The 23,718-nt window shown below is 44.9% G+C and overlaps 1 protein-coding gene across 2 annotated transcripts in view; it reads left to right on the plus strand.

Annotated features, from left to right (window-relative positions):
* The window catches only part of HOMER2 (homer scaffold protein 2), a 99,005-nt gene that overhangs the window by 61,370 nt on the left and 13,917 nt on the right, over positions 1–23,718 (plus strand). For both annotated transcript variants that reach the window (XM_025392963.1, XM_025392964.1), the window contains exons 2-3: positions 135–291; positions 12,622–12,753. In XM_025392963.1, coding sequence (XP_025248748.1) covers positions 135–291; positions 12,622–12,753 — 289 coding nt within the window. The remainder of the gene's footprint in view (positions 1–134; positions 292–12,621; positions 12,754–23,718) is intronic.

A 23,718-nucleotide genomic window follows, 5' to 3' on the forward strand; every position in this document is an offset into this window, starting at 1 on the left:
TTAATTGTCTTCATGCATATGTATGTTTCCCTATAAGCTATTTAAAATCTTTTGGGGCAGTAGGTGGCCTAGAAATCATAAATTATACATTAAGTCATGTTCTCTCAACTCACACGCCCACTCTCCTGTTGCAGAGAACAGCCCATCTTCACCACCCGAGCGCATGTCTTCCAGATTGACCCCAACACCAAGAAGAACTGGATGCCTGCGAGCAAGCAGGCGGTCACCGTTTCCTACTTCTATGATGTCACAAGGAACAGCTATCGGATCATCAGTGTGGACGGAGCCAAGGTACCACCCCCTCAACTGCTTTTAACACTCTCAGTGGCTTATTTTTCATCCAAGATTCACCCAGAATCCTGCCATCTTAACACAGAAGTTATTGTTATAATGTCTGTATAACATATTCTGTTCTTTTTTCATTTAAACTTATGGTAAATGGGAAAGAAAAAGATTTCTCTGTTACCACTGTCTTCATAACTAACATTTTAATGCCTGTATAATAATTTCACCAGCGGCCTATAATGCTCTTAATTTTCCCCCTGTGGTTGGATATTTAAGTGGCTTCCAATGTTTTGCTATTATGGATAATGAGCATCTTCATGTACCAGATATCCTCAATTGTTCATCACATACCATTGCTTTCTTTTGAATAGTCCTTAGGATAGATTCCTAGAAGTAATATTATAGGGCAAGATATTAACGCTTTATGGCTCTTGATGCATATTGTCAAGTTGTTTTCCAGAAGGGTTTGTTCTTCCAGCCTGTATGAGAGTGTCTGTTATTGCACCCTTGCAAGCATTGGGTATTCTATCTAGTCAGGTTTTGGTGTTATTAGGCATAGGAGTTGAACTTTATTAGGTGGTTTTGGAGTATTTCTTGAAATACATATATATTTTTGTTATTCTCTCTCCCATGATATTTTTGCCACATTATCATAGGAACAGAATTAAGAAGGGATACCAGCAGAAGTATCACCAAGTCTTTTTTTAAAAAATATAGACCTGCTGGTTTATGGTCTTTCTGTCTTCATCCTGCTGTACAGTTTTTACATGGATTATCTGCTGCCACCTGGAATTCAGTGTATCTAAAGCTGAATTCCCCTATTTGTCCTCTAAACCACCTCTCCATTTTTATTCCCCAATCATTCGGGCTAATAAAGCGAAACACAGAGTCCTTCCTCTTTAAGTTTGTCAAGTGAATCTGCCTTTGAAGTGTCACCCACTCGTGCCTGCTGTTTTAAAGACCATAATTCTTGTCCTATCACAGTCTCGCCTGGACCCTTGCAGTAGCTGCCTCATCTCCCACCTGCAGTCTAGTCTGACTTCTGCCTCTAGATCAGCCTTCCTATGCAACAGGAAGCAGGGGAGTTGGGGGCTGAGCAATAGAACGGGCCCTGGATGGAGGCTTTTCTGTGCACTCCACAAGCAGAAGGCATGGGGAAGCTCTCCCAGGGAAGACATGAGAGCCTGCTGGTGCCTCCTGATCTCTTCAGGAGATCAGGGCACTTCAGCCCATGTTCTTTAAGTGACTGCTTTGTGCCCTTTCTCTGCACCTTGGCAACTGCAGATAAAGGTGGCTTGACCCTGGGATCCTCTTGCTGTCCCTTTCAGTTGCCACAGCCCTTCCTCCTCCTCAGGAATGGACCCCGGAAGTCCTCATTTTACAGCTGAGGTCTAAGGAGAGGTAATGACCTGACCTGGCCCAGGTTCACACCTCTGGGGAGGCTTGGTAGACTGGGGCCTGTGCCCAGTTATTTGCACACCAGTTCCTGGTTTGTCGGGTTGGAGCAGGCTTCTCCTGGTTGGTAGAAGAGAGTTTCCTGACACATATCAGGCAGGTAGTGTGTTATCTCCCTCCACTTCAGAGATGAAGGCACTGGTCTTTCTGCCTAAGCAAGCAGAATGATAGTAGGATGATAGCAAATCCCAGAAGCTGGTGAACAGTAAGGAAGTGTGCTAGTGCCCGGCACATAGTAGGTAGGCACCTCGTGTTTGATGGGGGAACATCTGAAAGGTGCCTTTATTTTTTTTCCTTCTGAGAGACATAGTGATGCCACAGTTGTAATTACCACTTCTCTGTGCTTCTGCGCTGCAATCGCCTGGACTCTTTCCAGGGTGTTCTGGCAGCGGTGGTGAATCAAGCTGACCTGCTTTCTTTTATCTACAGATTCTGTCAGTTCATCTGCCATCCTTCGATGGGCTTGTACCTTTGTCAGTTGAGTTATCCAAGGATATATTGGGCTTAAATATAGATAAAACGACTTTCTTAGAACAAGTGCTTTAGTCCTATTAGCTGAGCTTTTAGTAATTTGTCAAAGTGTCGGCCACTGTGTCATTATGGCTCTGCAGTTCCTGAAGGCTGTGACAATGTGGTGGAGTCCGAGCCAAATATGACAGTTATGAGAAATCAGATGGGTGTGGGAGGGTGGGCTAAGCCCCTGGCTGCGGCACAGCACTAGTCTAGGCTCAGTGTGGGAGAGCCATCAAGCTATAGACTCACTTACAGGCTGGGAATCCAAAACCTAGGCCATGGGATGCCGCTGGAACTCAGAGCTAGTTGGAGGATCTTGGACTACCCATTCTGTGGTGCCCAGCCACCTGTTTGTGTGTGTGTGTGTGTGTGTGTGTGTGTTTTGTTTTGTTTGTTTGTTTTTGAGACAGGGTGTCACTCTGTCACCTAGGCTGGAGTGCAGCGGCACAATCTCAGCTCACTGCAGCCTCCACCTCCTGGGATCAAGCAATTCTCCCACCTCAGCCACCCAAGTAGGTGAGATTACAGGTGCCCACCACCATGCCTGGATAATTTATATATTTTTAGTAGAGATGGGTTTTGCCGTGTTGGCCAGGCTGGTCTGAAACTCCTGGCCTCAAGTGATCCATCCCTGGGCCTCCGGAAGTGCTGGGATTACAGGTGTGAGCCACCATGCCCTGCCGCCACCTGGTGTTCCTGCCTTAGTGCTGTGGCACCAGAGATCCATGACAGAGCCTCGTTCTGCAAAAGGAAGCATCCCATGAGGGAACAGAAGGCCCCAGGAAGTGGGGAGTAGGGATGGACCTCAGCTGTTTAATTACTATCTTTGGCACTCGGGGATTGGGGATGGGAGCACATATCGCATCTGGAGAACCTGACCACACCGCACTGGAAAGTGGTCCCAATGTAAACTCAGCCCTGCTGGGCCCTCTCTCGACCTGGCAGGCAGCAACCTGTAAACCCAGCATCCCAGGTCTAGATCAGACCCTGTGCCTTCAGCTGCTCCACAAGTCGGGTGGGCATGGAGAGAAAACCCTAGAGTGGTAGCAACTGTTGCTACTGTCTGGTCCCCTGTGGCTTGCCCCTTCCCCACCCATTACTAAGGTCCTCATCTCCCTGAGCCCAGTCTTGATCCTGCCCGAATACTCCAGATGGATCGCCTGCTGTCTGCAGATTGGAATCAGGTGCAGTGTATCCAGCTGACTGCTGGGCATCTGTGCTGATGCCAGTGTCTTCTTATGGGCTCTTGTCTGTTGCCCTTGCCCACCCTTACCCCCATCTCTGTTCACTCAGCTTGGTTCCCCTTCTGTTCTTATTCCTGAGCATCTGTTCTGGTTCCATGTTCACTGGCTACCCAAGCCTGGAGCCCTGCTCCCTGCCCAGCCGCACGTCCCAGGCCTCATGCATGCTATGGAGCCTCAGGCAGACCACATAGGCATGGATGCTCCTGGGCTGGGGGAGTTTGGACACTTCCTGGTGTCCTCCTCATTGTGTTCTACCACACTGGGTCAGCCCACTTGGTTTTAGGCCTTTGATCCCAAATGTTGGTCTGAACCGTGATGACAGGTGGTCAGATGCGTTTAACTTTTGGGGCTGTGTCTTAGCTCATGGGCTGCACTGAAGGGGCGGCCTGCCCCTCCACACCTGTGGGCATTTCTCGTTAGGTGGAACGAGAGACTTGAGAAAAGAAATGAGACACAGAGACAAAAGTATAGAGAAAGAAAAAGTGGGCCCAGGGGACCGGTGCTCAGCATACAGAGGACCCACGCCTGCACCGGTCTCTGAGTTCCCTTAGTATTTATTGATAATTATCTTTACCATCTTAGAAAAAGGGAAGTAGCAGGATAATAGGATTATCGTAGGGAGAAGGTCAGCAGTAAGACATATGAATAAATATCTCTGTGACATAAGTTTAAGGAAAAGTGCTGTGCCTTGATATGCATATGCAAACATCTCCATAAACCCTTTTAGTGCATAAAGAACAGCATTGCCCTAGCAAGTCCCACCTTTCGCCCTAAGGCGGTTTTCTCCTTTCTCAGTAAACAGAACATACAATCAGGTTTTACACCGAGATGTTCCATTGCCCAGGGACAGGCAGGAGACAGATGCGTTTCTCTATCTCAACTGCCAAGAGGCCTTCTTTCCTCTTATACTAGTCCTCCTCAGCACAGACCCTTCACGGGTGTCAGGCTAGGGGATGATTAGGTCTTTCCCTTCCCACGAGGCCGTATTTCAGACTATCACATGGGGAGAAACCTTGGACAATACCTAGCTTTCCTAGGCAGAGGTCCCTGTGACCTTTGGCAGTGTACGTGTCCCTGGGTACTTGAGATTAAGAGAATGGTGATGATTTTTAACCAGCAAGCTGCCTTCAGCCACTTGTTTAACAAAGCACCCCTGCACAGCCCAAAATCATTTAAACCTTGAGTCACCACAGCACATGTCTCTTGCAAGGACAAGGCTGGGGGTAGGGTCACAGATTAACAGCATCTCAAATACAGAACAAAATGGAGTCTCTTATGTCTACTTCTTTCTATATAGACACAGTAACAGTCTGATCTTTCTTTCTTTTCCCCACACTGCACCTCTGTGACCTTGGGCAGGTCTAGTGCCTGAGTCCTGCCTCTCTGTTGGCTGGGCCACATCAACTTTATTACTTTGAGCCTCTGAGTGGTACTTCTGGGCCATCTGTCCCTCTCAAAGCAGGAGGCTGTTGTGGGCTGGAAGGGGAAGAGATGTGTTTCTGTAAGAAGTGGCTGGTGTAGAATGGACTCAGAGGTCATTCTGAGCAAAGGCCACATAAGATTCAGCTTCTGTGTAAACTGTGGGCAGCCAGAGAGCACAGGCTCCTTGAGAAGGAAAGCTGTGGCCAGCAGCTTTAGCAGCTGTCATTCCATGCCAGGCATAGCCAGCTCGTCTGCCCTGTCCAAGCATGTGTCACGCTCCACCTGGGGAGGGATGTATGGACAGCCTCTCCTCCCTCTGGAAGCAGCTGGTGCTACTCATCATAGGAAGATCTGTATTCAGATCTGTTCTTAATTCTTAAAACAGAAAGACATTTCCTTCTTCCCTGGGACAGTATTTCATGTGTCAGTTCCAGCTGTTGTCTAAAGACGTGAGTGGGTGGGAAAACTTCAGTGTGTTGCCTCAGCATTGCCCAAGCTCTAGGGGATGATGTGGATCCACGTCAGTGTTGGGGCTGCCAGGAGACTGTGAGCTCTTTGAGGATGGCAACCATGCCTGGCTCATTGCTGGAGTCCCAGCACCAAGCCAGGGTGGGCAACGCCATGGAAGTGGGTGGGGGAATGAGTGGATGATGAGGTCAAGTCTGGCCACCTTCTCTCCAGGCCTGTGGCAGGTATACTGTGTCCACAGAAGGACAGCAGACAGGGGCAGGGTCACCGCCAAGGGGGGACCCAAGAATCCAAACCTTGGGTTGTCCCTGTTTATAGACACTGGACAGATGGGAGCCACATGAGGGCATCTCCCCACTCCTGGCTTCTCAGAGCACTGCTATGAACCATGTGGCACATGCCAATAGGCATGTGATTTATGGTGAGTTTTTAGGCAGAACAGCCAGCTCCATTATAAAGAAACTCCATTTTCAGAGCATTGGTTAATTGAGCCATCACAGCACTTGATTTCATTGTGTTGTTGGCACTCTTTCCAGACTGAGTTAATCACTGCCATCCTTATGAGAAACTGCCTGCCTGTGGACAAGACTTGCCTGAAGCAGGTGCTTCTCCTGGGAGCTCTGGATGACTCTGCTGCCCTTGGTTCTCAGTTATTTATAGGATCACAGAAACCTGTATTGGAAGAGACCTTAGAGGTCATCCCTTCTACAAATATTTAGCTGCACCTGCTGTGTTGTGAGTGCTGCCTGATGGTGATGGTTCAGAGGATATCAGCTTCTAAAACTCTGACTTGTTTGGTATTTTCTTTTAGGAATGTAAAATTACTTTCAGGAGCACATTCAGGCTCTGCTCGTCCACCCATCATTAGAATTCACTCCTTTGAATAAATATAGAGCACCTTCTGTTAAGGGAGCAAGCATTAGGAAGGTTCCGAGCACACAGTAGGTTTTCAGCTTTTCTTTTCTTCGCTGTCTGTGATTTGTTTTTTTTGTTTGTTTGTTTGTTTTTGAGACGGAGTCTCACTCTGTCACCCAGGCTGGAGTGCAGTGGCGTGATCTCGGCTCACTGCAATCTCCGCCTCCTGGATTCACGCCATTCTCCTGCCTCAGCCTCCCGAGTAGCTGGAACTACAGGCGCCCACCACTACAGCCGGCTAATTTTTTTTGTATTTTTAGTAGAGACAGGGAAGCACCTGTTAATAACTACTCTTGGAGCAGATGACATGTCTCAGCCCCAGCCTCTTGTGGAAAACTCCCAGGTTCGTCCAACTTCATCTCCCTGGATTTGGGAAAGACTTTTCATAAAGGGAATCCGATGGGCCTGTCTCCCCCTGCCTGTTTCATGGGCAACTTCCTCTGAAATCTAGAGCAGGTGAGACTAGAGACAGGAGGAGCTTAGCATTTTGCTACTTCCAAGTAGCCCTTGATTACGTGTGTTTTGTGCATTTTGTGACAACTTGGTCCCACTGATCTGCAGGACTGGGTCTTTTACTAGGGTGGCTTCTTTTTCTGTGTAAGTTTCAGAGATGACTCACACAAGAGGAAGGTGTACACAGAGATGGGAGCCCATATGAAGCTTATGCCTGGGGTGTGCAGCCCCTTCTCCCTTCTGGGCTTTGGTTCCTTCCCCCAGATCTATTCTCCCCTCTCTCCAGGGGGGAACAGTTCTCATTCTGCTGAGTCATTCTGCTACATTGTACACTCAACTGTGCCCTCATCCTTCACACACTCACCCTTGGCTCCCAGGGCTTCATTCTTCCTTGGTTCCTGGCCACCTGTGACAGGTGTACTGCCAGCTCCTTCACCTGCTGTTCCTTAAGTCAGCCTTCTGCCCTGGGCCTCTTCTTCTCTTCCACCAGATGACACTCTCCACCTGATGACCCCTTCACTTCTCATCCCTCAGTTTACTCAAGTCTCGCATCTCCTCTGACGCCAGAACCCACAGGTCCAGCCACCCTAACACAGTTTTCCAAGTGTCTCCATGGGCGGGAAGGGTACTCCCTGCTGTTTTCATAAGCCTCTGCCCACTCTGAAGATTATCCTCCCTGACAACTTTGTTATGGGTTTGTAGACTTTATTTTTAACCGTTTGTATTAATAGGCACCATTCAATGTCTAATAATAAAGCAAACCCATATGTACCCACCACCCAGTGGAAGTACATCTTTCATTAATAATTCAGAAGTCCTTCACTGGGCCTTTCCCTAGTTAGATGCTCTCCCATCCACTCCTCAAGAGACCACCGCTCTCTATTAAGAGTGTATTAAGCATTCCCTTGCTTTTCTGTATAGTTTTGCCACATGTGTATATATTGCTAAACCAGAAGTTGGCAAACTTTTTCTTTAAGGGCCAGAGAGTAATTTTTTAAAAAAGTTTTGTATTCAGGTTGCACAGTCTCTGCTGCAGATACTTGACTCTTTTGTAGCCAGAAAACAGCCATAGACCAATATGTAAATGAATGGGCATGGCTGTCTTCCAATAAAACTTTAATTACAAAAATAGGCCATAGGCTAGATTTGGCCTGAGGGTTATAGTTTGCTGACCCCTGCCCTAAATAATCTGTTACTCAGTTTTACCTGTTTTTGACCTTTATATGAATAGAATCATACTAGAGACTCATAATGTGTGTGTTCTTTTGTAACTTCCTTTTTTTTTTTTTTTTTTTTTTACTTAATGTTAAATTTTTGTGATTCATCCATGCTGATCAATTTGGTTAGCCTTGGTTAATTTTCCTGCTGGATTAGTATTTCTTTATATGGAAGTACTACAGTGTGTTTATCCATTCTGTTGGTAGTGGATATTGTTTTTGCAAGTTCTACTGTAGATACAATGCTGTCAAGCAGCATTGCATGCTACAGAGAAATCTTTTGTGAAAGGAAAAATCAACCAATGCAGCAAATATTAGTGTCTTATTTTAAGAAATTGACACAATGACTCCACCCTTCAGCAACCACCACTCTGATAAGTCAGCAACCATCAGGATCGACACAAGTCCCTCCATCAGCAAAAAGATTATAACTTGCTGAAGGTTCAGATGATCCTTAGCATTTTTTAGCAACAAAATATTTTAAAATTAAGGTATGCACATGGTTTTGTTTTTAAAGACATAATGCTGTTGCAAACTATGATTTTTTGTTTTCTTTCTTTCTCTTTCTTTTTTGAGGTAGGGTCTCACTTTTGTCACCCAGGCTGGAGTACAGTGATGTGATCATGGCTCACTGCAGCCTTGACCTCCCAAGCCCCAGGTGATCCTCCTGCCTCAGTCCCCTGAGTAACTGGGACTATAGGTACACACCACCATGCCCTGCTCATTTTTGTATTTTTAGTTGAGATGAGGTTTTGCCATGTTGTCCAGGCTGGTCTCGAACTCCTGGGCTCAAGCAATCCACCTGCCTTTGCCTCCCAAAGTGCTGGGATTACAGGCATGAGCCTGCAAACTATGATTAAGGAAACAGAGGGAATGTGGACAAAATAGATGAAAGGAAGGAGAATATTCCCAGAGACTTAGAATTTTGTTTTTGAAAGAACCAAATGGACATTCTAGAACTAAAAAATAACAATATCTGAAATTAAGATAACAATAGATAGATTTAACAGGAGATTGGATACATCAGTGACCAGGATTAGTGACCTGGAAAGCAGATTAATAGAAAATACCCAAATAGAATCAGAGAGAACCAAGAATCAGGGAAAAAATAATTGATGAGTGTAAAAAATATTGGGCATGGCCAGCATGGTGGCTCCTGTCTATAATCCCAGCATTTCGGAAGGCTGAGGCAGATGGATTGGTCGAGCCCAGGAGTTTGAGACCAGCCAGGGCAACATGGCAAAACTCCATCTGTACAAAAAATACAAAAATTAGCCGGGCATGGTGGTGCACACCTGTAATCCCAGCTACTTGGAAGGTTGAGATGGGGGGATCACTTTAGCCCAGGTGGTTGAGGCTGCAGTGAGCCATGTTTGTGCCACTTCACTCTATCCTGGGCAACAGAGCAAGACCCTATCTCAAAGAGAAATGTTGGACACACTCAAAAAGCCTAGCAGGTCTGTAATTGGAGTCCCAGAAGTAGAAGCAAGGAGAGAGAATAGAGCGGAAGCAATATTCATGGAATGAGAATTTTCTAAAAACTAATGAGTCTACAGATTTAAGAAGCTGAATGAACCTCCAGCCATCATAAATAGACTTAACTCTTGAAATCAGTCCATTGTTGCTTTGTAAGTAAGACATGCATTGTATGCTTTTTAGCCACTTATTTGTTTTATAACCTTGAACAGGTCACTTGACCTTGTTCAGCCTCAGTTTCGCCATCTGAAAAAAATGGGGATTAAAGACTGTGAAAAAGTGCCCTAGAAACTAAGTTTTAAAGAAATAGCAGGGGGTATCACCGTTGTTATTCCAGCTTGACTGCCTCTGGGACAGCCTGTTTGGGTGAGCTTAAGAGCCATGTCCTGTACTTTGGCCAGCCTCCTCCCACTGCTTTTCAAGGGGACTTGGCGTGTGGTGACTGACTTAGGGGCATAGGCCTGCAATGAGGTAGCAGCAAGATTTAAAATGAATCCAGTTTCTGAATGGATGTAGTCATTGCTTTGTCCTCCCAGGATTCTGGTAATTGAGAGATGACCAGAGGGCTTTTGGGGGTCATGTGATCCATTCTGATCCGGCTCCCAGCCACACACCTTCCTTAGGTCTGCCTTGGTTCCACTATATCTGTCCTGCTTGGGGCTGAGCCAGAATCCCACCACCCTCCAAGGTCCCATAACTTTGCCCTACACTTGCCAGTAGTTTAGATGTGCATTTTCCACACCCTGCTCCCCCGCCCCTATCTCTTGATAGTGTCCAGTGACAGCAGGCAGATCTCTTGACTTCTCATGTTGCATTCAGTTTTCCACATGGAAAACATTTGGTAAAATGTCCTAACTCACGTGGCCACTGGCATTATGGAAGGGTTATTATAAGGAAAGAAAAAGTCACCTGGACCGTAGCACATGGACATCAGTACTTCATAGATGGGGAAAAGAAGAGAGGCAGTAATGTTTGTTATCTTCATCGTGTATAAAATGAGAAGCAACATGATATAGAAGTTTATTGGGCAAGTTTTGGAGTCAGACAACTGGGTTTTTATCTCTAGAGTCTCCTGCTGGCCAGCTTTAATGTGTTACCTTAAGCAAGTTAGTTTAACCTTTCCCAAATCTCGGTCGGGTGCGGTGGCTCATGCCTGTAATCTCAGCACTTTGGGAGGCCGAGGCGGGCGGCTCACCTGAGGTCAGGAGTTTGAGAACAGCCTGGCCAACATGATGAAGCCCCTTCTCTACTAAAAATACAAAAATTAGCTGGGCGTGGTGGCGGGCGCCTGTAATACCAGCTACTCAGGAGGCTGAGGCCGGAGAATCGCTTGAATTTAGGAGGCGGAGGTTGCAGTGATCCTTGATCATGCCATTGCACTCCAGCCTGGGCAACAGAGCAAGAATCCGTCTCAAAAAAGTCAAACAAACAAACAAAAAAAAAACTTTCCCAAATCTCAGTTACTTCTGTGAAATGAAGAAATAGTCATATGCATAGGCTTGTTGTACGGTTTAAGTGAACTGACATAAATCAGGCACTCAATAAGTGTTCAACAAATAGTAATTGCTGTTGTTAGTATTCTAAAAATTATTTTACCAGCTAAGCCAAGGTTTTCTCTTGAGCCAGTGGCTTATCAGCAAACTCAATAGTCTAATAGATAGATAAATGTAGATATAGCAATAGCAATGATACTTCTACTACTAGTGACAGCTGTCACTTACTGTCTGGATCCCTTTAGTTAAGGCAAGAATTTGTATCTGGAAGGTCTGTCCTTTAGCAAAATAGTAGACTCAGGTTCCTACCATGGAAAGCAAGGGCTATGCCATTCAAACTTTTTTCTCTTCTCTGTTTTATCAGTTACAAGGAAAGTGTTCTGAGTTGACCATTGAGAATAAACAACCTTAGTAAGTAAAATTGCTGGTAGGTTCACTCTTTAGAGTATTTACTTATATTACTCTTATTCTCTGCTCAGATCATCTGATGAGGAAGCAGCCAGTGGTTACTGCCACCCTGCCCTTATGTAGACACCCAGGAATCCTTTATTTCCAAGAGTATTTTTCCTGAGTGTTTCTTAGAGTCTTAGGACTTTCAATGATTTCTACTTAAGTAAGCCATTGTTGATATTTTATAACCCTTATCAATTGTTTGATGTCTCTGCCCTCTTCCTGACTACTTGCCATTGAAAGACCGGGAACCTTGACTCATTCATCTTTGTATCTTTGATTGGCAGAGTGTCTGGTGTATAGTAAATGTTCAATAAATGTTTGAATGAATAAATGTACCATGTGCTAGATATTATCTTTTTACCCTTCCACCTCAGATTCATCCTCTACCCTTCTTGACACTGCTCTGGTCCCTGAGGGGCTAACTTGCAGACATCAGTGGGCTCCCACGCCCTCTAGCTTCTAGCTGGGTTTGTCCAATGGCAACTGGAGATCAAAGGGAGAGGCGAGAGTGTTTGCTCCCCCAGTTTCCCACTCCTGTGAGGTCGCCATGTGCTGACTGTATCCCCCAACAGAAGGTAACCTCTCTTTTCAAGGTAGCTTGCTCTACGTGACCCTTCCCCCTTCCAGGGTCTGTAGCCACTCCATTCCCTTATTCTTTTAGGCCAAGGATGCTGCACTATCCTTACAGTTTCCCTGTACCCCACTCACACCTGTATAATTAGTTTCTTTGTCAATTAACCCTCTACAAATTATCCTAATTGGACTGTACCTGCTCCTTTCTGTTGGGAAGCAGCAGGCCTCACTTGCTTATAGAGATTTTCAATTGTTTGAGTTGGACACTGGGGCTCCAGGTGACTCATAAAGCGACGTAGTGCAGTTCTTCAGAGAATGTGGGACATGGCTAGCCATTAAGGGCACTCTGATGCGTGGCAGCTTTGGGTAAATAAATAGCAGTTTGGGAAACTATTATTTGCGTAGGAGAGACTTTCTCCCACAGATAACATGTAGGATCTTATTTTAGACTGACTGTTAAGTCTCTGAAGTTGCCCCTTTTCATGGTTGTGTATCTGACTCAGCATGGGTTGTGCCAGGAGAACTTGGGACCATATTTAACAGAGCAGGGGATGCAGGCTTGAAGCACTGGCTTTGCCAACAGAAGACTTTCTAAGGAATGACTTTGTCTCATTCAACATTTAAATTTTCACCCTTTGGGCTGTTTTTCTGCAGGTGATCATAAACAGCACAATCACACCGAATATGACCTTCACCAAAACGTCACAGAAGTTTGGGCAGTGGGCCGACAGCAGAGCCAACACGGTGTTTGGTTTGGGGTTTTCCTCTGAGCAGCAGCTGACAAAGGTAACATGGTCCTATCCACAGTACAGTAAGTCCCGCATCAGATGCCATTCTCATTCAGTGATTGTCCACCTAGGGATGTGCCCTTGGTGAGCGGGATTCCTTTCTGGTCTTTGGTTTCACTCCTTCTGGCATCACGGGGCTGCCAAAGCAGGGGCCCTTTTGAAATACCAGGTTCATTGAAGTCATCTGGGGAAAGGAAATTCGTATCTAACAAATGCTGCTTTGGGGCCTGAAGTTGCAGCGTGGCCAGTCCATCCTCCCCTCCAGGTGTCAGCCACTGCTCCCTGTGCCCGGCGGTATCAGCATACAGACTGAGCACTGGCTTGTGTGCCAAAACCAGATCCATTGGGTTTTCAGGACTCTGAGGATTAGGTGACCTTCCTGTGTGAGGTCACAGTTATTGGAGGGTTGTTACTACAGGACTTCCAAGGAAGAGACTGTGTTCCTGCTGCCAAGAATGCATCTTGATGAAATAAGCATGTTACCCCTTTTGAAGTAAGGCACACTTTGTCTCTGACAGCTGTCAATGTCAGTGACTCTGTGGTTGGAGCCCTTGGGGAGTAAGGTGATGCATAATGGAAGCTCTTAGCCTGGACTCCCCATGTCCCTTAAAATGCCACACAGTGGTGTGTGTGTGTTGCTTTTTTTTCTAGGGAGAGGATTCATAGCTCCAAGTCACTTCTCCAAGGGGCCTGGGACATACTCCTTGGATGGTTAGAAAGGTGTTGAGGAGCAGATCATGGCTGACTACAGCCTTGGAGAACCCCAAGAACTGAGGGAATAAACTGATCGCCTCTGAGAGGCCTCACTCAGCAGTTTAAAGGGGCTGAGAGCCTGTTTTAGAGACTACATTTCCTTTTAGGGTGGTAGAAGAGCCCTTTGTAAGTATTGAGAATATTTTGGTTTAAGGTAAGACTGACTAGTTTACAAATCAAAGAAATTTACTGGAAGAATGTTGGAGTCTCTCAAGGAGTGCAGAGGAGAGTTGCAAATCCAGGAAAGGGCCAGAGCCAGACTTACTTCCGGCAGCTTGGCTCTAGGAGTTGTTTTTCTCTGGACTCTTGCTGTGAACATCTGACTGACTGACTGGACAAGTGCTGACCCAGCCTCTGCTCTGCTGACACCAAGCTCGGCTCTGAGGATACAGAGATGTGGCCCCTGTTCCAAGGCTTCACAAATTTCCAGATTCTTGCGGAATTGACGGAGTTGCCTAGAACACATTTGGCTGCTTGGGTTACTTGTGTGTATTGAAGACAATTTTCAAAGAGTGGGAAATTAGGGTGAGTCAGGAAGCTCCCCACAGTAGGAGCCTGCTAACTTGTCCCCTTCCTTTGTCCAGTGTGTGTGCATGTATGTGTATACTCACATATGTGTGTGTGCACACACACTTCCAAGGAGGTCCCCAGCGCACAGATCCAGCCATCAGATACCCAGTCACAAATGAGCTCCCCAGTGGGGATACTCCACAGACTGTCCTCCTCTGCATCCCAAGGTACTTCCATGAGGACTCTGTTTCCTTAGATGCCTGAGAAGCCCAAAATGACCTGGTGGCACTCTGAGCATCCACCCTTGTGCCACCCTCTCACAGAAGCATTCTTTCCTGGGTGGTAAAACCTCCAGATCACCAGGGCCTGGAAACATGGGCAAAAGGCAAAAATCTCAAGGGCAGGTCATTGGAGATAGTTATGGGAGACGTCCTCTCCGTCCACAATCCCTCAGTTCCAGGATTACAGCACACAAGCCCAGGATGTTCAGCTGGCACGAGTGCAGCACAGTTCTGCAAGGCCTGCCACTTCTGGCTGATAAGGTACCTGGGAGGAGCTGAGAATCCTATGGCAACCAGACTCTTGCTTACCTTCATGTGCAGAGAAGTGAGTTCTCTGCAGCCTCACTTGGTTTGAAGCAGTGTCGTGTGGGATAGAAAGTATTGGGTAAATCTTTGGCTGGTATGGCTGGCAGAGGCATGGCAGTCCACAGTGTCTATTCTGGTGATAAATCACTCTTCCCCTGGAAGAAGGGGCCCAGTGGAATCAGCCTTCAGCAGGGAGCTGCCTGGTACCTAGAGGTGTGATGCTTGGCGTGGGTCACTGTGTTGGCAGTAGGACACTCAGCAGGCCCAGGAGGTCAGGGTGGCCATAGAGAGCAGGAGTATGTGTTTTCAAGGCCATTTGGTGCCCTTTCCCCTGGCACCATGGCCAGTGTGTCCTTAAGTCTTTTGAGCACGTACCAGGCTGCCTAGAGAAAGTGAATGACTGGGTATCCATAGAACAGCCCTTCCTGCCGCCTAGTTTGAAATATTCTCTTTTGCTGTAAAGGCCTCTGAAGAGCATGCATGTGGAATATGAGTATTTTCAGGCTCTGGTTCCATTTGGACCCATTGATATTGCTGTTTCTCAAACCTCTTTGTCACCTTGTTTCTTCCCGGTTCCTCCTCATGCAGCTAGGCCCTTAACCATTCCCGCCGAGATGTCAAATCCAGGCCACCTCTGCTGTGCGTGTGGCACCATGAGATGTTCCAGGGTTTGCCCACAGGGAGGATTTCCCTTTTCTGTCGTCTGCCCGACAACAGGATAGCTGGAGGGAAGTCGTGGCACTGAGGTGTGTGAGGGAAGCTGTGGAGAGTTTACTGTTGATGGAGTGTCCAGGATTTTCAGGGTGGGTAAGGCTGCTAAGGTCCAGTCTTGGAAGGCTTTATTGGTCATGCCAGAGCTTCTGGACTTTGTCCTATGGCCTGAGAAGGATTTTAAGTCCAGAAGGAAAATGATCAGATTTGCATTTTAGGTAGAATTTTTTCTGGCAGCAAGTCAGATTAGATTGTTTTAGTCTGGGGTAGAGCTGATGAAGGGTTAAGAGTTGGAGAAATTTTAAAAAGACCGAGGCGCAAATATTGGCAAAACTGGGTGACGAAAGAGGAAGAAGACATTCTGGGGTGATGAGGGATGGTGGGTAGTGAGGCTGTTTTCTGAAACGGGGAAGAGGAACAGGAACAGGTGCCATGAGGAGCAGAGAGAATTTGTTTAAAGCAGAAGCAAATGTGATAGTGACTTGTTGAAAGAATAATTAGCTGGAACCTCTGTCTGAGGGGGGAGTGGGGGTGTGTGCTTTCCCTCCTGAAGTGGTGCTTGGTGAGGAAGGGTGTGTTGGGAACCCCCTCTGCCTCAGCTGAGTGGCCCCTTCCCACACCTGCCTCATATCCAGACAACTAGGCTTGGGAGCTCCTGTCCGAGACGTGGTCCCTGGGAGGCCCGTCCTGGTCATATGCTCCTGATCCCTCCCAGGGCTGGGAGTTCTTCCCCGAAGCCAAGGGTGGTTTGAGAGAATCACTTACAGCTGCCTGGAACAATTTCTTCAATCTTTAAAGGAACCCAAGCAGCTAGATAGAAAGGGGTAAGGTTTCTATGAAAAGAATCGACAGCAGAGAGAACTCCAAACGAAAACCAGAACACGTTGTCCAAGTTAAATGCTCTGTGCCCCTGCAAACTGAAGAGACCTTGAGCTGTGCTGGCTTCCAAGGATGGCCACCCCTAATTTTTCCCAGACAGAAGAAAATGTCCTATCATTAAGGAGGAGTGCACTGTCCTCCCAAGCCACTCAGCCTCTGGTGCAGTGCTGGAGTTCTGCTCTGTGCCCACAACCTCCATCATCACAAAGACTTGTCAAGGAAGCCCTCAGATAACCCCTTTGTCCAAACGTTTCAAATCAACTTCTTCGCCTGCTCTCTGAAGGAAATGATTAACCACACACTGATAAATTATCATGAAGTTAGTCTGGCCATCTCAACAAGTGACAGTTAGCTAGCACAGAGGAGCTTGGCCTTGAGGGCTCCCAAGGTGTGTGCTGAGGGGACAGCCAGGCTGAGTATTCCTGACTTCCCAGAGCAACCACCCACAGCCCTGTAGGGGAATGGTAATCAAGCACTATAACTAGGCTAGAGAAAGGAACACCAGTGTGGACATTTTCATCTAAGAACACTTTATATATACTTCCCTCTCTACCCCCCAGAAAGAAAATTAGATGCCTTGGTCTTAACTTCTCCATTATAAGGATTATTTCCCAACCACAGTCCAAAAAGTATTATTACAGGGCAATTTTCTGCTCTTTAGATAGGCTGTCCAAAAATAGTAGAAGCTGTGTTTTCTCAGAAGTAAACTGGGACTCGTCTGTCCATCCACTGGAGAGGACATAAAACCCCAGCCTACTGAAGGAAATTGAAAAGGGACTTGCATGTTCTGATAAAAGGAAGAGCTTATGAAAGGAGACAGAAGGAGGAGCAAATATAAGAATGAGCCAGAGGTTAAAGTTTAGATTCTTTGTGGCATTTGACCTCGAGTTGTCACTGTTCTAAGTTTGGTTCCATCTTATTCGTTACAGACGGAAGGAAACACATTCTGCCCTTAACGGGGAGTGACCCAGGATGGCGTTGCCAGTGCACTGTGGTTGATCTAGCCAAACCCTGATACATGCATGGCATTTACTTTTGTCCCATTTCAGTGATTTCATCTGTAATTCAAATTTGTCCCCGTATAGTCACTTTAATTCACTCAGTGTCATTGTAAGAACATTGTTTTATCTCCTCCCCTTCTGGGTCCTGATTTAACAGCTAATTTTTAAAATGGAGGATATTAATAATTATTTTGACATGTTTTAGGTGGAATGCTTTTGGTTGCAAGTAACAGGTAACCTAATCACAGTGCTTAAATACATGGGGGTAATTTCTTCTCATGTGAAGGAGAAGTCCTGAGGCAGGTGGTTGCTGGTACAGTGGCTCCATGATGTTGGGTCTGACGGATCTGCATGGATTTCATTTGTTTCTTTTTTCTTTTATTGGCCTTTCCTTTATGGTGATAAGATGACTTTTCAAGCTCTACCCATCACACCTGCATTCTTGGCGAGAGGGAGGAGGAAGAGGCTGGTACCACAGCAACCCCCCTGGCAGATTTCTTGGGCCCCATTGTCAATGCTGGGTTCCCGGCCCATTCCCTTACCCCACCAAAAACCAGGGAAACGGGTTTCCATGATTGGCTTAAACTAGCTTTCATTCTCTAGCACCTAGGAAATTTCCTGCTCCAGAAAAACTTGAGATTCTTTTAAGCTAAGGGAAAAGAAACAGATTTTAAATAAGCAAACAGTAGTGTTTGCCGCAGGTCTTCAATGGCTAAGGCCAAAAAAGCCACAAATGAAATCAAAGAGTAATGGTCTCATTTTCTATCATGATAATGATTTTGTTTAAAATTATTACCACAATTTTAATAAGTACCAAAAAATGACCTTAATGAAGATGTGAGAATTTGGCAATATATTTTAGAAACCTTTGTGGTTTCAATATCCTTTGATCCATGGATTTCATTGACAAGAATCTATTCTAAGGAAACAATTGTAACTGGGTATAAAGATTTCACTACAAAGATTGCAACCTCATTTATAACAGAAAAAAAAGCCCTAATATCCAGTAGTAGGAAATTAGTTAAACTGCGGTGTATCCTTCAGGGTAATATGTAGCGATCAAGATGTGTAGTAGAGGCTGGGCGTGGTGGCTCACGCCTGTAATCCTAGCACTTTGGGAGACCGAGGCAGGTGAATCACCTGAGGTCAAGAGTTTGAGACCAGCCTGGCCAACATTGTGAAACCCTGTCTCCACTAAAAATACAAAAATTAGCCATGTGTGGGTGGCAGGCACCTGTAATCCCAGTTACTCAGAAGGCTGCAACAGGATCACTTGAACCTGGGAGGCAGAAGTTGCAGTGAACAAGATCACGCCACTGCACTCCAGCCTGGGCAACAGAGTGAGACTCTGTCTCAAAAAAAAAAAAAGGTGTAGTAGAAGATCATATAATTGCATGGAAGTATTATTATCGTATTGTTTATTTCAAAAGAGGCCATAAAATGAGATATATAATCTGTTTTAAAAGAAATGTAGGTAATGAATGCATATATACAGACAGAAATATATCAGAAGGTTATGTGGTTCTTATCTTGGATGATGGTGTTGCAGGCCAGGGGAGCTCATAAACTGGGGCTCCACCTGGGAAGGTTCTTGGCTTTGCCCAGGAGGGAACTGAGGGGTGAGTTGGTGGTAGAAGAAAATAGCTTTATTGAGGTGGCAGTGTTACAGCTCTGTGGCTGCTCCTGCAGAGCAGGGCTACCCTGTAGGCAGTGTGTCGAGAGTAGCAGCTGTGGGGCAGTTCTGTGGTCACATTTTTTACCTACTTTTAATTACATGCAAATTAAGGGGCAGGTTATTCAAACATTTCCAAAAAAAGGGTGGTAACTTCTAGGTCATTGCCAGGGAATGGGTAAACTGTCATGGCTCTGGTGAGCGCATTAGCCAGTCTACAATCTGGTCCAGAGTTGAGTCCTGCCTCCTACCTCAATGGGACCGTAGGTCTAAATATATATATAGCTGGGCACAGTGGCTCATGCCTGTAATCCCAGCACTTTGGGAGGCCAAGACAGGCGAATCACCTGAGGTCAGGAGTTTGAGACTAGCCTGGCCAACATGGTGAAGCCCCGTCTCTACTAAAAATACAAAATTAGCCAGGCGTGGTGGCGCATGCCTGTAATCTCAGCTACTCAGTAGGAGGCTGAGGCAGGAGAATCACCTGAGCCCGGGAGGTGGAGGTTGCAGTTAGCTGAGATTGCACCACTGCACTCCAGCCTGGGCGATAGAGCAAGATGCAGTCTCAAAAGGAAAAAAAAAAATATATATATATATATATATATATATATATATATATATATATATGTATGTAAAATAAATAAGTTATATATGTAACTTATGTAACTTAAAAGTTAAAAAATATGTATTTTTCCAGATCATCTTCCTCCTTCCACCCTCCACCCTCCAATAGGCCTCTGTGTGTGTTGTTCCTCTCTATATGTCCATGTGTTCTCATCATTTAGCTCCTACTTACAAGTGACAAATGGGATCTAATTAACCTAAAGAGATTCTGTACAGCAGAAGAGACTATCAGCAGAATAAACAGACAACCTACAGAATGGGAGAACATTTTTGCAACTATGCATCTGGCAAAGGTCTAATATCGAGCATCTATAAGGAACTTAAATTTACAACAACAACAACAAAAAAACACATTAAAAAGTGGGCAAAGGACGTGAACAGACACTTTTCAAAAGAAGACATACATGCAGCCAACAATCATATGAAAAAAATATTTTTTCTAAATTGTATTTTCCAAATTTACAAGCATATATGTTTTGTTTTTTTTTAACAATAAGGGGGAAATATTAGAAAATGCAAGACTTGGAGGGAGGTGATATTTCACCAAAGGACAATTACTAGACGGCTCTCATGACTGGCACTTCTGCTAGTTGGAGTCTTTGAGAGGAAGTTTCTCTCTGTAATTCTCCTAGGACCCACTGGATTGTTTCCAGTGTTCGTATTTGTAGACAATGCTGGAACTAACATCTTGGTATTGAGGGCCTTTTTTTCCCCCATATTCCCGATTATTTTTGCAGAATCATTTCCCAGAAGCAGTATTACTGGGTCAGTAGGTATGAATGTTTTTTTCACTAACGAGACATATTTCCAAATAGTTTCTCAGTGGGGCTGCACCAGTACACAACACTACCAGAAATACCTTGCCAGCACAGGGAATCTAATTGTCTTCAGGGTTTGCTCATTTCACAGGCAAACAATGGTACCTCATTATTTTGATTTGCATTTCCAACAAGGCTGAATAGTCTTTTTTATAAGTAGTTATTGCATTTTTTATTCCTGAATTTTGCCATTTATCTATTGGGCTTTTCATACTTTTCAGTTTGTACAAACTCTTGCCATACTAAAGAAAATAGCCCTTTTTCTGTTGTACTAACCTAGCTATAGATATTTTTCCAAGGCTGTTGTTTCCCTTCTGGTTTAGTTTTTTTTTTTTTTTTTCCTTTTATATTCAAAAGCTTTAAATTGTTATGTAGTGAAGTCTGTCACTTTTGTGGGTTTTTAAGAAATTTCTTCCAAGTTTAGAAGATTATCCACCCACCTCTCAAGCAAAAGCTTGATACATGCTCAGTTCTGTTTGCATCCAGATTTTTTTTCTTCAGGAGCATCCTGATTTTTTAAAGTTTTATTTTATTTTTCTTGCCCCTTTAACTCATCAGTAATTTATCATGCTACAGGGTTGTGGGATTTAAATTCATTTCTCTCAGTTTACTAAAGTTATCTCAATTATATGTTGAATAATCTTCCTCATTAATCTCTGATTCCCCCTTAGTCATAAGCTAATTTTTTATATCAAAGGTGAGGCCCATTTCTCACCCATTTGTTCTGTTCCATCATGCATCTACTAATACCACACCTTTAAAAATGATTATTTATTTAAAATGTATCTGATAGGATATATTAGTCCATTTTCACACTGCTGATAAAGATATACTCAAGACTGGGCAATTTACAAAAGAAAGAGGCTTATTGGATTTACAGTTCCACGTGGCCAGGAAGGCCTCACAATCATGGCGGAAGGTGAAAGGCACATCTCACATGGCAGCAGTTGAGAGAAGAGAGCTTATGTGGGGAAACTCATTTTTAAAACCATCAGATCTCCTGAGACTTATTCACTATCATAAGAACAGCACAGGAGAGACCCGCCCCGATGATTCAATTACCTCCCACCAGGTTCTTCCCATGACATGTGGGAATTGTGGGAGTTACAATTCAAGATGAGATTTGGGTGGAGACACAGAGCCAAACCATATCTTTCAATTCCCTCCCAAATCTCATGTCGTCACATTTCAAAACCAGTCATGCCTTCCCAACAGTCCCCCAAGGTCTTAACTCATTTCAGCATTAACTCAAAAGTCCACAGTCCTGTCTCATCTGAGACAAGGCAAGTCCCTTCTGCCTATGAGCCAGTAAAATAAAAAACAAGTTACTTCCTAGGTACAATGGGGGTACAGGCATTGGGTAAATACACCTGTTCCAAATGGGAGAAATTGACCAAAACAAAGGGGCTACAGGCCCCATGCAAGTCCAAAATCCATCAGGGCAGTCAAATCTTAAAGTTCCAAAATGATCTCCTTTGACTCCATGTCTCACATCCAGGTCACGCTGATGAAAGAGGTGAGCTCCCACGGTCTTGGGCAGCTCTGCCCCTGTGGCTTTGCAGGGTACAGCCTCTCTCCTGGCTGCTTTCATGGGCTGGCATTGAGTGTTTGTGGCTTTATCCAGGCGCATGGTGCAAACTGTTGGTTGATCTACCATTCTGGGGTCTGGAGAACAGTGGCCCTCTTATCACAGCTCCACTAGGCAGTGTCCCAGTGGGGACTCTGGGGGTGGCTTTGACCCCACATTTCCCTTCTGCACTGCCCTAGCAGAGGTTCTCCATGAGAGTCCCACCCCTGCATCAAACTTCTGCCTGGACATCCAGACGTTTCCATACATCCTCTGAAATAGGCAGAGGTTAGCAAACCTCAATTCTTGACTTCCGTGCACCTACAGGCCCAACACCACGTGGAAGCTGTCAAGGCTTTGGGCTTGCACCTTTGAAGCCATGGCCCAAGCTGTCCCTTGGCCCCTCCTAGTCACAGCTGGAGCAGCTGGGACGCAGGTCACCAAGTGTGTAAACTGCACACAGCATGGGAATCCTGCCAAAGCTTGGGGACACAGCCAAACCATATCATAGGGCTTATCCTACCTCATTATATTTTAAGCTTATTGTCTGAAATTTTCTCTTTAATTCTCACCTGTTTGGATGTAAACAAAATCTTTTTGTTAGATAGACTTGGAGCTCCTTTGAAGACAGGAACCAAGTCTTTTACATGATTTTTTTTTTCCTAAAGTGGGCAGGGCTGTGCAACCCTAGAACTTGTTCATTCACCGAACAAACTTATTTGCACATCCCTGCTTTCTACCAGGTATGGGAGGAGGGTGCAAAGAGGAAAGATGTGGACCCTGCCACAAAGGAGTTTGTGATAATGATGTTTTTCCTTAAGAGGTCCCCAAAAAGAAAAAGTGAGGGAGGCTTTGTTCATCCCTGCTGGACCTCACGTTTTAAGCAATAGGTAATGTGATTTTCCTCTGCCAGCAATGCAATAGTTAAATAGGAAGCCTCCCCAGCTGTGGCTTTATTGACAGGGCCTGCAACACAGGCCAGAACAGAAAGACTGACCTTTTCTGCTTACCCTAGGGTGCTGGGTTCACCTACATGTGTTACCTAGCAAAGTTTCCTAAAGCAGACCACTGTTGTCGGTATTGTAAAGATACTCAGAGGACAGCCTGTGCTCAGAAATAAATGAGTTCTCAATAAAACCTGCAGAATTGTTGGTAGCCTTGCGACTTGCTAGTTTTGTTTTGTCTGCAACCATATTTAGCTCTTACTTTGTAATATATACCAGCACTATCACAGGCTGTTCTCTGTTCGAACAATGAATTTGCTAATTAAAATTGGCCACCTTGTCAGTGACAATAAGCTAGTGAGTGATATGATTGTCCCAGGACTTGAAGAATTGTTTTATTATGGAACTATTAAGATATTAATAAAAAGTAGAGGGCATAGTATAATGAACACCCATATACACATGACCTAGATTTAACAGTTGTTAACATTTTATCACATATCTTCATCTCTTTTATTGTTGTTGAAGTACTTTAAACTGTAAGCATCAAGACATTTCATATGTAAATACTTAGTATTCATCTAGAGAAAAATGACATTAAAAGGTTTTGGATCTTTTCAGTATGGATTGTGAAGTTTTCCATGGATTTCTTTTGTGGTATAGCCAAATTTCATTTGCCATTTTTGTATTAGTTTGTTTTTAATACATCATCATCAAACTAGGTTCAGTAGCTTAGATATTGGTTCAGATCTGACCTTGCCAAGGGCTGTTTACTGGAACATACATCCTTATATTCATTTAATAGCAAATAAAATTCTTCTGGATTTATACAGAATGTATGGGCCTAAAATGGATGCAAAATAAATAAAGGTGGGTTCTGAATACCAGCCATGAATG

Source organism: Theropithecus gelada, chromosome 7b, assembly GCF_003255815.1.
Source record: "Theropithecus gelada isolate Dixy chromosome 7b, Tgel_1.0, whole genome shotgun sequence".
NCBI classification, from domain to species: Eukaryota; Metazoa; Chordata; class Mammalia; order Primates; family Cercopithecidae; genus Theropithecus; species Theropithecus gelada.